Source organism: Lupinus angustifolius, chromosome LG02 (genome assembly GCF_001865875.1).
Source record: "Lupinus angustifolius cultivar Tanjil chromosome LG02, LupAngTanjil_v1.0, whole genome shotgun sequence".
Classification (NCBI taxonomy): Eukaryota; Viridiplantae; Streptophyta; class Magnoliopsida; order Fabales; family Fabaceae; genus Lupinus; species Lupinus angustifolius.
In genome coordinates this window covers 814,959-830,157 of record NC_032010.1, presented here as the reverse complement: position 1 = coordinate 830,157, position 15,199 = coordinate 814,959, and the positions used below count along the sequence as shown (strand labels likewise).

Below are 15,199 nucleotides of genomic sequence, written 5' to 3'. Positions count from 1 at the left end.
GTTCATAAACTTGTCATCAAACAAGTTCAACTTCATGAAACGCGTTCTTTAAGTGGTATTTATACTTCAATAGTATAATCAATATTTATACTTCTATACTAATCTATAAAACCGACTAATAAAGTGTTGATATAGTGTGTAAGGCTCCGCTAGATTTCAAGATGACCAAAAGGTCAACTATTCGATTCCTGGTGGCGATACTTGTTGGGAGGTGCAACTATGAACTCTGGAAGGATTAGTTCCTTACCCATAAAGTAAGAGATACTCTTAGTAGTACCAAAAAAGCTATAAAGCCAAAACTAATTCATATACCCATCTTACTTGCCATCAACATATTAATTATAAGTTAAAACTACTTCTTTTACCTTAAATTGGACATTCTAATAAAGACAAATATAAATATAAATTTCCCAATAAAAAAAGTGGATTAATATAATTTTCCAAAAAATAAATATAAATTGAATACTTAATATCATAAAATAAGAATGTTAGCCGAAAGACACGAAATATCTCTCAACCCAGTAGTTAATATATATACAGTATATCTACTTCAACACATATATATGTATATCCAATTTGGTTTATATATATATATATATATATATAAAACCAAAATGACTACTTGATTTATATGAAACCACCTTCAATTTTCTGATACAAGAGATGATATTTAAGTGATTTCCAATGGATAGTGTTCTATGTGCATTAAAATTACACCAACTTAGGCAAAGGTACATAGTTGTTGAGTCCTATTACTCTCTACTCCTCAAGCTGCTTTGAGATTCATTATAAAAATTGGAACTATCTTGGCTACCAAAAGCCATCCTCCGAAACATTCTGATTTCCGCAGATTGCCACTGCGCCGTATTGACGATTGAACTCTGCCCGGGTTTCACTCCATTGTTGAGATCCGAAAATTCATCTAAGGAATCTAAAGCTCTCACTACCTGAAAGTAGTGACATGCATATTAAAGCATGTGTAGTTAACGTTGTCGTAAACTCGTAATCCTAATGAGTATATTACATTGTATGTTCTAATTCAAGAGAGAGAAAATTACCTGGCTCATCTTTGGCCTCTTCACTGCAGAGTGACGCACGCAGGCTGCAGCAGCCTCGATCATCCGAAACATTTCATCTCTATTGTAGTTCTTTCCCAGTTTTGGATCCACCAAAATCTCGAAGTCCTCACTTTCAAGTGTTTCGGTCAACAGAGGTCGAGCCTGGAAAAGAAGTTTGATAGTTATGCCAGAGAGTTGTGAATCACCATGCTATAACACATTCATGACAAATTGGGGCTTCCAAATTAAGTTTGTTCCAGATTTTAACTTCTTATAAAGTTTACTATTTGTTTTGGATTGTATACATCAACTTTCTCTTTGTATTTCAAGGTGAGACTGCGTTAAAAGTATTGCTAACGTCGTTATCAACATACCGACAATAACTCGGCAAAAAGAAAAGAAAAACACAATCTCTGGAATGCAAAAGATAGGACACATGACAGTTTACTAAGAAACCTTAAATCTATTTTTCTACATGTATGTCCAATAAATATCAATAACATATACAAATAAAAAGTAATGTAATGCTAATACGAATATGCGACTTACCCATTCGACCAGGCTCTCATCGCCAATTGGCTGAGAAGTGTCTACAGGCTTCCGACCAGTAATTAGCTCTAAAAGCACAACCCCGAAGGAATATACATCAGACTTTTCAGTTAATTTCCCACTTGTTGCATATTCTGGTGCCATGTACCTTGCAATACGGACCATTCTGTCAATTAGATATACTCAGAACAAGAATAATGCATACATGAGTCGTATCAATGTCGGAATGATTTTAAGCGACATATCTTGAAAAGTGCCTTAACAACAAGGTATAAACACTAAATTATGTGTCTCAGATTACTTTATAATCCCATGAGTAACATACCCAAAGGTTCCCATTACACGTGTGGATACATGCGTACATGTATCCAATGCCAATTTCGCAAGCCCAAAGTCTGAAACCTGTTCGTTAAACATACCAAAATAAAAGGAACATCAGAAAAAATAATACATGAAATTGTATATGCCAGAACGCAATTAGCTGTTATGACAAACCATTCAAATGAACAGAAAATTTGAAAAGAGGCTTACTTGAGCTTCAAAGTTTTGATCGAGAAGGATGTTTGATGACTTAATGTCTCGATGAATAATGCGTGGATGACCTGATAAATTAATTTAACAAGAACACAGCCTTGTCTTATATTAGCATCTTAACTCTGAGTACTCGGATAAAAAATACATATTTGAAAAGAATGCCTCCAAGCATAAAAGAAACCAGTAGCGGTACAATGAAAATGCCTTATCTTCTGTGGATAACTATACACTTCAGAAAACTTCGGGGGAAAATAAGAAACTTACAGTCTTCATGTAGGTAAGCTATTCCACGAGCAGCACCAGCGGCAACCTTGACTCTAGTAGGCCAATCGAGAACAGGTCTGTTTTCGCCTGTGAAATTTTAAGTTTCTTGGTCAAGTTTTAGAACAAATTTAGATGACAAATTATAGAATCCGGAACCTAAAACATGGAGTTATAACAGCATAATTACTGGAACTTACAGAACAACCTGCTTTGAATTATACAATTCAAGTGCAACGCCAATAGAGATAATAATAAATTAACGGGAAACAATAAATCGTGTTTTTACTACCAGATTGAGCAAAGACAACATTTATATTAACAATTTTCCATTATTTCTTTAAGTTCATCTTTATAATATAAAAAACAATAATAAACAAGACAGGCTCGATATAATTTGTAATCTATCAGCTATTTTTGTGTGCAGTGATATATATCTTACCATGAAGATGGTAATGAAGAGTATCATTGGGAAGATAATCGTAGACAAGCAACCTTTGATGATCGGATATACAGTAACCCACCAAGGAAACTAGGTGGCGATGATGAACACGACTAATAATCTCAACTTCTGCTCTGAATTCTCGTTCCCCTTGTCCACCACCAACTTTGAGTTGTTTCACAGCCACTTCTCTTCCATCTATGAGCAAACCTTTGTACACACAACCAAATCCACCTTCTCCCAACATATTTTGTTCTGAGAACCCATTTGTAGCTTGAATAAGTTCTTCATATGTGAACCATGATCTTGAACTACCAACTCCATTGGGTTCTGATGGTGAATACACAAAATCAATACCAGAGGCACTACCTACAAAGTTAGCTGGAGATTGTGGCCTCAAGAATAATGTACCTAGAAGAGAACATTAATGTTTAAAAGAAATTATTCTAGCAGCCATTTACACACAATTATAAATGAAGTATATGCCAATCGAATCCAGCAACAATAATCCACTACATTCCAAGATTATCTACAATTCTGCTCAATAAGGTGCTTCAAAGATCCTTCAACATTTATCTTAATAACAAATAATCAAGGCTGAAGAACTTGCATTAAACTACAAGAACATATATACAAATGGGTTGGCAGTGCACAATGCAATACCTGAATTATGAGACGAGGCAAGAGGAGAAGCCTTAGGGAAACCAACTTTCGATCCGGTTCCCTTCTTCTTTTTCTTTACAAACCACACAGCCATAACAAGAAGACTGAGGACAAAAAATCCAACTATAATTCCAACAGCCACAGCGCCTGCAGTTTTCGACCCTCCCAAATGCGAAGATGCGGTTTTTCTGGATACAATATCAGTGCCATTCCCATTAGCTGGTCTTGCAGTGGGTTTCTCAGTTGGAATAGAGGGTAGAGCTACAGTTGGACCTCCGGCTGCTGTCTGATTAGGCGCAGGGCTAGGCAAAGAAGCTGGAGGTGATAAGACTGAAGGAGGGGTTGTCAGTGGCAATGTGGATGGAGGGGGAACATCAGCTGAAGGCGGAGAAGTTGATGGCAATGTGGATGGAGGGGGAACATCGGCCGAAGGCGGAGAAGTTAATGGCAATGTGGATGGAGGGGGAACATTGGCCGAAGGCGGAGAAGTTGATGGCAATGTGGATGGAGGAGGAGCATCAGGGGAAGGAGGGGATTGAGATGCGCGCGAAGGAGGCGAAGGAGGGGATTGAGATGCGCGCGAAGGAGGCGAAGGAGTATGCTTTGTCTTTGGGGGAGGAGGAGAAGTGGCGGATGGTGGCTTCGGCACATTGGCTGGAGGAGGAGGAGGGGAACTAGCTAGTACTGGTGGAGGTGGAGACAAATTTTGGATGGATGGTGAAGTCTGAGCTGGAGGAGGGGCAGCAATGGTAGCTTGAGGTGGTGGTGATGCTGCAAATGGTGGTGGTGATGCTGCAAATAGTGGTGGTGGTGGAATCATCGGCGGCGGCGTAGTTGATGGTGGAAGAGAAGGAAGTGGAGTTGAGGGATCAATGGAATTAGAAGATGGTGGCAATGAAACACCAATTGGAGGAACAGCAGAAGAAGGTGAAGCATTTGGAGAAGGAGAAGCCATTACTTCACCTTAAAAATTAGTCAGTACACGAGACTATCACCTAGTGAATCCGAAGAGAAAAGTTGTTTTCGGGATTTGAACTATAAGTTTACTCTTGCTTCGAGGCTCACCTCAACAACAAAATGCACTAACTAAAACACTTCTTCCCTAAATTAGTAACACTCAAATTTCAAATCTTTTCCATCAGAGACACGCTCAAGATCAAGCATTAAACTTCATACAATTAAGATCACCTCTCACATTACATGACCCACTTGGGTAAACAGCAAAAAAGTCAATACCCATAAAACTACTATAAATGAAGTTTAAACCTTTGTGTCAATACTGAAGTAAAAGCAAATTCACAATGAGAAAAGAAACCACAATGACCCAGATTTGTTAGTAAAATTAACCACTTCAGAACCCAAAGTTAAGGCCAAAATGCAGCATACCCAGATCTTCAAAACTATAAAAAATGAATCTTTTAGCAAATTTCTGGAAAAAATGGTATTTTTGTGAGAGAATGGAAGCTTCAAAGTTTGAAAGGAAAAAACATAATTTGCGGAATATGGGAACAGTAACAGAAACAGTACAGCGTCACAAGCACCGAATGTGCAAAAGAGAACATGGAGACAACTTTAACAAAAGTCTGCGCTTCACACTCACATGCACTAGCAATGGAAAAAGCTTCAATATTGAAAATGGAAAGAAACAATCATTAATCTTTTATTGAATTTTGTTTTAACTATGTTTTTTTTTCCTTCTAGGAATAAGAGTGGTTTCCACCACTTATATTTTCTAGAAATATCAATGTATAATTCATAACTCCAAATATATTAATGATGATTGATGAATAATGTATTAATTATTTAAAATTTTTAAATATTAATAATACATATCTCTTTAGTTTATGGTAATGTTAATTTGTGATATTAAATTTATTGGATAAATGGGTTGAGGCAGGGACATGCAATTATTGTTTAACTAAAAAGATGTGTGTAACAATATTATTTTATGAATAATATAAAACTTTGATTATATTTTAATAATTAAAGTATATTATTTTGTAAATCAGAGGTAATTATACTCTGTGCTACATATGTATCAAGGTGTTATGTTTAGCCGACAAATTATAATGTAAGTTTTTAATTAAACTTATTATTTTAGTTACTCATAATACAATAATAACCTAGTATGGGATAAAAAAATTGATTATGTTCATAATAGTGTATAACTTTTCTGAACTATTGTTTATTTAACTGTTTTAACATCTATATCAAATGTTTTTATTAATAATCAACATAACAACAACAATTTTAGTTCCAACTCAAATTCCAGGTGAAATTATAATTATTATTTTGCTTTATTATCACCCATTTTCCTTTTGAGGATAACGTTGTTCCGGAATATTTTAATGAAGGATAACGTTGTTATGATGAGGGGACCAAAATAAAACATTGAAAAAATTAGACCAAAATTGAACATTGAAAAAATAGACCAAAATAAATACAAATGAAGGTATAAATACCAAATTGAATATTCATAAATAGATATAAAAATTAAAAGTGTATTTAAGCCAATTATTAATGATATTTGTTCTTTATGTTTATTTTGGACAAAACCCCACCTAAACAGCTAATTTTGCTTCGTATAAAGTTATTATTTGGATCATGTTTTACTTAAAGATTATATTAAATCTAGCAACTAAATTCAATTTTTGATACAAATGATTGGAGTATGTAAACCATATGATTCATCATTTTTTGCAGCTCTCTTCACAATCTTTATCGTCTATAGGGTTTGAAGGTTTTTTTTGTACTACCAAGGGTATTATCTCTTTATATAAAATGTATGATAGTTGAAACTGTTGAGATTATACAAATGCCTTTTATTATGTTTGGCATGTAATAATTTACCTATACTATAATTATGACACGTCGTTCGATCCATGTAGCCGATCCCACCTAATGAGACTTGGTTGATGTTGTAGTATGCTACATGCAATGATATGACTGATCTGCACTCAAGTCAGTACACCACCATTGTCCATGAAAAGAGATGATCAGTAAGTTTCAGCTATAAAATCAACATGAAATTGCAGGTATACTCTGAATCTCTGGTCTTCTCAAACTTTTAAAACCAAATCAAAATCATTTTGTTATTTCCCTAGTATGGAAATGCAATGATACCTTCTGGAATATATGCTAGTAAGAACTAAAAGAAAAATCACCCTAATTTTCTATCCACAAAGAATGCATCAAAATTTGTTATGAGAATGGCAAAATAGACACAGCAGAAACCACAAAGAATGCTTCGAAATTTTTGTAATTGTGTAAAAATTCTAATTTACAGAAAATCATGGCTAAATATATCAAAATTTGTATCAGTGAGGTTCTCTGCCACTCTACTATTGCTTAGGGCATAATTTTTCATACCATAAGAAACTAACTGGTATCTCATCATCTTCCACTGATTGCACCAAATTCGATATTTATCATTCCGAAGGGGGAAAAATATTACTAAGAAAGAAGGTACATTACTGAGAAAGCTCATCTTTCAGTTACATTGCTGAAGTCTTCAGTCTGAGTGATCCCGGAAGCGAATAATTCTTCTGATGAAAGGTTTTTCCCGGGAATAGCTAAATGACAAAAGAATGCAAGTTAATGAAAGAGGAAAGTAAGAGTAAACAATTGTATTCAACAGCAGATGCAGATCTCAGAAGTAAAAAATAGAAATAGAAAAGGAAAGGAGAATATACATCACATAAGATGACACACAGAAGCAAGCCACCCCAACAGAGAAATGGGTCATAAATGTTGGCCAGAAATTATCTTGTTTCAGAAACATATTCTCCGAAATGAGAGTTATAACACCTGAAAGTAACAGAACAGTCCACCCTGAAGGCAAGCAACTATAGAAAGAAAATGAGGAAGGTTCTTCTGATTCCTGTGGACAGATAAAATAAAAATAAGAAAGTTAGGGTCAGAGTGAGCATCAAATTGAAGTCAACACAAACAAGTTAGTAATATCAAATCCAATAATCATACCTGGAAGTATTTCTTTATGAATATAGCAGAGTATATAATCCTCAAGGTCATATCTTTGCTCAAGTCAAGTTAAATACGCGAAATCAAGGCATTCATTCAAAAATTGGCAGTACATAAATGTCAAGAACACTTGTAAAAGTCCCATGATTGGTGTACTAGTAATGGTTGAGCTTAATAACATTAGATACAAATATTAGTCCAGATTGGATTTGGATTTGGATCCTCTCATGTCATTTTATCTCCCATGTGATAATGTAAATGAGAGATAGACATGGTTTTTATTTGTGGGTCTAATCAAGACTTATGAAATCAAAGAGATAGACTTGTCATGTCTCATGATTCAAATGTCTTTCCATTTCCAAAAGGAAGAAAAAATGAAATCGCATGAAATAAACTGTAAAGGATTGCTATGCAGACAACCAGAAGGTAGAAAGGATACTAAGGGAATTTGCCACAATCAAACCAACTGCCCCAGCTGACCTTATCAGCAGAACATTCAAAACTATATAGATCAAAGAAAACACAAGCAATGAATCATTTGAACGCTTGAGTTGGCTCTCTGTTGCAACTGCATGCATAAAGGCTTCAGAGGTTCCTGAAGCAAGGAGAGAAACATTATAATTTAAGTAAATGCATAATGGGTGTTGGATTAAAGCTATTTCAGCCAAAGACTCTAATTGCTTTACACATAGCAAGCTTTCCTAATATACCATTATGTATTAGTATTAGGCAAAACACTGAATCAAATCTATGAGCAATAACAATGCTACGAGTTGAACAATTTGATTTAGAATACCAAAATTGTATGCCATATGTTTAAAATTGTACCGAAGGTTTTGGTTTGTCTATCAAAGTTTTAGGAGGTCACACATTTGGAAGTTTCTCCTATGTTTTATGCTCAAATTCTTTTTTGCCATTCAGAACCAAATTGCACTTCTTACCACTATATCCTTCTCATTAATTCCAAACCAGCATTTTTGTGATGGTTATGTTTGCCCTATCCCCAATTAGGGATACTTCCATATAAATCATCAGATTATAATAAAATTTATCTTTCCATATAAGTCCACCCATCGCCTCAAAATCTGCATTTTTTCCATGATCATTCTGTTACAGTATTTTGCACTCCTAACCATATCTTGGGTTCACACAGCATAGCTAACCAGTAAAGATCTTCCTTCAATTGTACAAAAAACTATACATTGGTTTCTCAACCTACTCCACCCATATCAGAAATTATTTATACAAGCCTCCTCACTCGGTTGGCTGCTGCTGCTACTGATAGATGGAAATCGAACAAGCTTTAAAACAAACTTTAATAGTAAGTCTAGTATCAAGCATCATGACAATCTAATCGAACTGATATTCCAAATTTTCCTAATTATAAACATGGCAACATGGGCATAATAAAACTACGTATGTGAAGAATACTAAACATGGTTGCGAGTTTTCCTGTAACAAATAAATGTATTTCGGGAATGAAAATTTGAACAAGAGATGGTAATACTAACCATTCATAGCCAAAACAATGATAAAAAAGCAGTAATAACGGAGGGCAGTTGTTGCTTCTCCATCACTCCATTTTTCGCCATACAGCAATCTAATGAGCGAATAAGAATAACTTGGACCAAATGCTATAAAAACAAGGCCTGCAAAGAACATAGCTGGATATCGATACTGAAAAAAGAATGCTAGAATATGAAATTTAAGGCAAAGCATGTAATCCAAATCTCTTCCCAGGAGGAAAAACAATAAATATACTTTGAACAGTTCCAACAGCCAAAACTCTTCACAACTGCATGTGACTGAAATTGAGTTTGATGGAGAGAAGGTTAGGCAAGCCACCTAAACTCGAACAGAACCATACAGCTGTGCATGATTTTGACTTGTGGCCAGAACGATGGGACAGATATAAAACGTTACTAAAAGAAATAACTTGTGACTGAATAATGGGAAAACTAAAAAACATGCACCCGGGACAAAATATGATATTGAATGAAAAGACATACCAATCAACAAAACTAACTTGAGGGACTCCATCAAGCAGTTTCCTAATTTCTTGCTTTTTCCTGGGTGTTGCCCTGTTAGGAATGACCAAAATATATTTCAGCTATATGGCTGTTTGACCAACCAGAATATCAAACTTTATGATTAAATACACATGGAATTCATTGCAACATAACTAGAAGAGAACAAAAATAAAAACAAATGCAAAATAAAATAGAATATTCTGAACATAACCATGTTCAAGAAATTCAGGGCCTAAATTAATCATTCAACCCACATAAACCTTAAAACAGATGTAAACAAATGTCATACACATGAAATAACTATGCTTTCCTACAATGAAATAGTGGTCTGTTCGCGTTGTGGTTTTCGCAATCATGGGTATCGTGGAAGTTGTAATACGGATTGCATTTGTGGCAGTGTGAATACTCACAATTTTTCACAAATTGCAATAAACTATCATTTTTATTATCGAATTAATGATAACTAATAACTTACATTTTTTTTTTACGAAACATCCAAGGATTGTGGAAAGCCCTAGAGAAGAAAGGAATTCATATTGCCTACATCTGAATTACACTTAATATTTTAAAGTGTATTACACTTAATATGTTAGCCATTTTTATGAGTTTTGAAGTGTATGTGCAATGTTAATCTTTTAAAAAAACCGACCCAAATCGAGCAAAAACCACATATAATATCTGGATCAGATTGGATTGGACATCTTAATGTAAACAAACCATAATGGACTGCAGTTAATTACGTGTTTGATCACATGATTTTTTTGCCTAAAAACTGCTCCAAACCGACCGCAAACACCCATATTCCCCTGATATAAAACATCAATCCTAGACCCTGAGGGAACAATTTTATTTTATTATTTGAACAGTCTGTGCGCTTGCTGAAAATTCATATAGCTCAACCAAGCCTAATACAACTACCTAGGTAAATGAAGGAGAGAATAATAACAAATATGGAAAAGGAAGAACTGATACACCAAAATCAATTTGCAATACTAAACAACAAAATGGACAGCAAGAGTAAAAAGATAATGTGAACAAGAGAGAAGTAGAACCTGAAGCAGACCTAGCAAATGTTGCATATGAACTTTCTTCAAAAGGTAAAAAGATTAATCTCACCACTAAGCTACCTGAAAGGTGATGATATTGTAAAAAGCAAAAAAACCATCATGTTTCTCAATAAAAATAAGAAGCATTCTTAATGCAATTTAAATAACTAAACTTAGAACATAACTATGTTTCGGTACAAGTGAACCAAATAAAATACCAACCTAATTTGTCTACAAGACCATATACAGCTTGATTATATGGCGTATCCAACCACACAAGCACCATCTTTTCTCCTTCCTGAAGAATCAACTTTCGAAAGGATTGAAAGGTAAACAACATACACATCTTAGACAACTGCTGGTCAAAGTCAATCACTTTTCCTTCTCTGCAACAATTAGTTACGTACGAAATGTACACTGATAATATGCATAATAAGCCGACACAAAAAAGAATAAAATTAATTCACATTTTCTTTGCAAAGCATATTTAATATGTCAGACACAAGGATGCAGCAAATTTCAAATTTATACGACATGGCAATTATCTAATATAAAATTATAAACACAAATCTTATATAAAAAGAAAGTTAATGTTTTAAAAGTTAGCAGACATAATAAAATACTATTAATTATCTAATTATTATGGTATTCCATCAGCATCTATATAAAAATTAAAGAAATGGCGTCCCAGCACATGAGATGCCTACCTAATGGGTAGATGTATGCAGTCTTATGTCTATAAACGAATAGGCTATTTCTAGATTTTAACCCATGACCTCTAGGTCACAAGGCAGCAACCTTACCCTTGTGTCAAGGACCACCCTCTGGTATAGAAATTAAAGAAATATAAGAAAAATTGTAGAATGCAGCTAGGAGTATCTTAAGTGTCCTTACCCAGTGTGTCTAACATTGTTTTTAATAAGAGGGTCTAACTAACATTGATACGTGTCTGGCATTAGTACAGCAACAATTATGAAGTAACAGTGCTTCCTTGACCTCAGATGATCAAGCCTATTATATTTCTAAGTGAGTTTGTTTGACCACATCCCACAAAGTTGACTATGGCAAAGCCATTTAATTCCTAAGATACAAATCCTCTCCTTGAGCTGCCATCTGATGCTCGATTAGTGAACAATCAGAACATTAATGTTTCCCTTTTTCTTCTTTTGGGAAAAAATGACATGTGCTGTGTACAGAAAATTATGTTGAAGACAAAACAACCATACCTGAATGGAAAAAGGTAAGAACGTCTAAATTTGCAGAAAATAATCAGATAACCCCAGTAACCAAGAAATAAGCAGGCTCCATATGCAAACTGTGAGAGTGCAAATATGATTGATTTTTCCTGGAAAGAATCATTCGACTCCAAATTAGTTGTACTCACATGGAAACATCTGTTAGAAATATAAATCATCGATTCCTAGGTTTCCACCTAACAACTTAAGCTTTTACAAGAGGTGGTCCTTCACAACATCTCCACTACAGTCCATAAGCATTCAATGCATGCACAAATTAGTTCGAAGCAGATGCAGGATAGGAAAAGGAAACAAATATGATCTTGTGAATAATGTGGCAAGTTACCGAATATTTTGAAATAAATTGCTTCAAACAAGAAAACCACTGCCAAAAGTTTAAGATACATGAGGGAGAAATTTTTATTATCTGTCGTTGTTGTTGGTCATTGGATTACAAGTCTGATGTTTGAACAGCCTTCACTTCATCAAGAACAACAAGCAATTGGATAAAGGAACATGCAAAAAAGAATATAATACTTGGTTTTGGTGCGCTAGTCTCACTGTTTTAATTTGTCTGAATGAAGATTATAGAACATAAAAGAAAATCAAGTAATAAACACTATTTTCTGAGATGACAACAGTAACTAGAAAATACATATTAGTCCAAGAACTAACATGTCATTAGCATGTTCAAACTCACAAGACGTTTGAAGTGAGTGTCTGCTTAATGAGAAGGAGAGTACATACAATAATGTATGTCAGAGTCTAACTAAGCTCTTACCATTCCAAATTGCTTGACAATCAGGATGTACAATGTCATGCATCGCGAAAAAGTGGCTATTGTCTCAACCATCAGCCGTAGTTTCAGTAAGACCAAGTTCTGTGAAAGAATATACAAAGGCTCAGCCAAGAGCTCCAAAATGCATGCACAACCTGGCATAACAATCAAACTTAGTTGATGAAATTGCATATATTACATCGTGTGATAGTTTCAAGAGTTATATCGGGGTGCTTGGATTCAAATTTTTTGAAGGAAAACCAGATTATGGAAATGTTTCCCCTTTTCAATGATGTATCATGTGTGCCTCCAATGCAGCTAGGCTTAACCCTTGGAGGCTTTTAACAAAGTTTTTCAACAAAATCCCTCTGGGGAAAATAGCTCAAAAGGAGAGGAAAAAAGGTATATAAACAGAATAAAGCTCCAGCATATTACCATTGATCAATATAGCTTTTCCATGTGGACTGGAATAACTTATTTCTTGCCACCAGAAAACCAAAAGGCTTGCTACAGCTGTAATAAATATTCCAAGCGGGAAACTCATCCACACTACTTTCATGAGCCTCACGACATCTTCTTCCATTGAGGCACCACCACTACAACAACAACAACAACAAAGCCTTAATCCCACTAGGTGGGGTTGATTACATTGATTGAACAATGTCATAATGCTCCATCATAATATTTATTGACAATACATATTATAAAAGTTCCTCGCTCAGGACTCAAGACTGTAGGAAACTTTGATTAAAAAATCCAAATTGAGGATGCTGTAGATTATGTAACAGTAAACCCATATTTTTTCTGAGCATGTTATAACAAAAGAAGTTCACAAAAATAGATCACAAGAGCATTATCATGGGGAACTAAAGAACTACCAAATCCCTCACCAATCATCATTAAGCATGGAATCACACCATCAAGGTAAAGAAACCAAACTAAGTCCACAAAACAGTGAAAAGCATAATTTCCTAAACAAGGTTAGTCCTACTAACATAATAAGCAAAGTATGAGGAGTCACCGCTTCATGTCCATCCGCAAGCATGCTCGTCGGAAGCCCTCCCGACTAAGAAATAAAACGCAAGTGACAAACAGATGAAACTGCACTGCATACAGCTGCATCAAATAAATATAAAATTAAAGCATGCAGTCATCATCAAACAAACCTTGACAATCATAAAACATTTGCCAGGCCTAATGCAAGTAGCAAAGATGTAAATAATTTAATAATCCAAGTAATGAAAAAAGAATCCCCAAATAGCAAATTTGTTAATTAAAATACAACAACAATCAAGCCTTAGTCAGACAAGGTGAGGTTGACTACATAGATCGCTATAATGTTCCATGACCTCTAAACTTTTCCTAATTGTTTCGCCTATGGTTTTTCTTGGTCTCCCTCTCCTCTAAAAATTGGACTAACCTCCACTCGATATACTCTCTTTACCGAGACTTCTAATGGTCTCCTCCGCACATGCTCAAAATCGCACGATTTTACAATAGAAGTTTCCCTAAATTTATCCCTAATATACTCATTCATAATCATACCTTGTCTGGTCTGTCCACTCATCCAACACAACATTCTCATATTATTCTCTTTCTGACATTTTATCTTCCAAACTTCAATACCATATAAGAGTGTTTTCTCATTTCATCAAATTTGTTAATTACAAAAATAATAATAATAATAATAATAATAATAATAATAATAATAATAAGGATAGTGTGGAAAAACATATACCGCATAATCTTCTTGTGTAAGATGCCTTACTATCCATGTATTGAATATAAATGGAATTCCTCTTGACAAGAACTGAGTTGCTGCAATAATCAAAATTCAAAAATTCAATAAAAAAAAAGAAATAAAAATGAAGGTAAGAGTTAATAGAATTCAGTAAAATTTGAACCCATGAGATATTTGAAGGTGCGTGAGAGATTGGTAGGATCAGACATTGTGATTGAAATTGAAAACGTAAATGAAGTTAGATTCAAAGATACACCATTTACAACATCACTCTGTAGGGTTCTGCAACTCTCAACGTTTTTTCAAAACCCATAATAACGAATCAGGTTATTTTTCTAGATTAAAAAATTAAGGAAAATAAGACTATTTTTAAAAGGTTCGATTTTTGTGAGCACAACTTGGTTGGAGGGGTAGCCACGAGATTAGTTTCTTAACCAAAAAAACCGAAGATACCCATACCAAAATAAATTACAATATTTTATCCTTTTTTATTTTAAGACTCTCTTTAAATGAAAATCATATATTAGTATATATATATATATATATATATATAGTTTAAAATTATGTGTATTTCTCTTCCATGTGAGTTCCTCCTAAATAGAGCCTTGCATTTTGTTTGGTTTATAAAATCTAATAATTATAATTCTTGTGTTTATGTATTTTTGCAATAACAATTTGTTGAATGATCCTAACAGAATACTTCTATTTTTCCATCAAAAACTCAAAAAACTAAAAGTGCATTATCTATTATCAATCTAACACGAAAAAATGCATTTTGAGATAATGTTTTTGTAACAATTTTTATAAGATTACATAAACTAATAGGTTGAAAATTTTAAAGCAAATTAACCAATCTTCAACAATATTTGATTAATGTTCCA

The 15,199-nt window shown here is 34.2% G+C and overlaps 2 protein-coding genes across 3 annotated transcripts; both read right to left on the bottom strand.

Moving 5' to 3' along the window:
* Positions 669 to 5,168, bottom strand: LOC109330228 (proline-rich receptor-like protein kinase PERK8). Of its 2 annotated transcripts, XM_019564344.1 has the most exons (9): positions 3,508 to 5,168; positions 3,233 to 3,255; positions 2,845 to 3,184; positions 2,406 to 2,492; positions 2,139 to 2,209; positions 1,933 to 2,009; positions 1,608 to 1,755; positions 1,059 to 1,220; positions 669 to 947 (listed from the first exon to the last, which is right to left on the bottom strand). In XM_019564344.1, exons 1-9 carry the CDS (start codon positions 4,460 to 4,462, stop codon positions 753 to 755), a joined length of 2,058 nt encoding a protein of 685 aa, XP_019419889.1. In that variant the 5' UTR covers positions 4,463 to 5,168; the 3' UTR covers positions 669 to 752. The 2 variants fall into 2 exon arrangements, with proteins under 2 accessions (XP_019419889.1, XP_019419881.1); XM_019564336.1 differs by having other exon boundaries at positions 671 to 947; positions 2,845 to 3,255; positions 3,508 to 5,167.
* LOC109330221 (protein RFT1 homolog) lies at positions 6,649 to 14,630 on the bottom strand. Its single transcript, XM_019564323.1, has 15 exons — positions 14,482 to 14,630; positions 14,316 to 14,395; positions 13,599 to 13,693; positions 13,013 to 13,173; positions 12,581 to 12,732; positions 11,791 to 11,909; positions 10,787 to 10,950; positions 10,571 to 10,645; positions 9,498 to 9,569; positions 9,000 to 9,137; positions 7,928 to 8,083; positions 7,489 to 7,541; positions 7,200 to 7,387; positions 6,986 to 7,079; positions 6,649 to 6,920 (listed from the first exon to the last, which is right to left on the bottom strand). The coding sequence occupies exons 1-14, from the start codon at positions 14,525 to 14,527 to the stop codon at positions 7,019 to 7,021; spliced, it is 1,560 nt and encodes a 519-aa protein (XP_019419868.1). The 5' UTR covers positions 14,528 to 14,630; the 3' UTR covers positions 6,649 to 6,920; positions 6,986 to 7,018.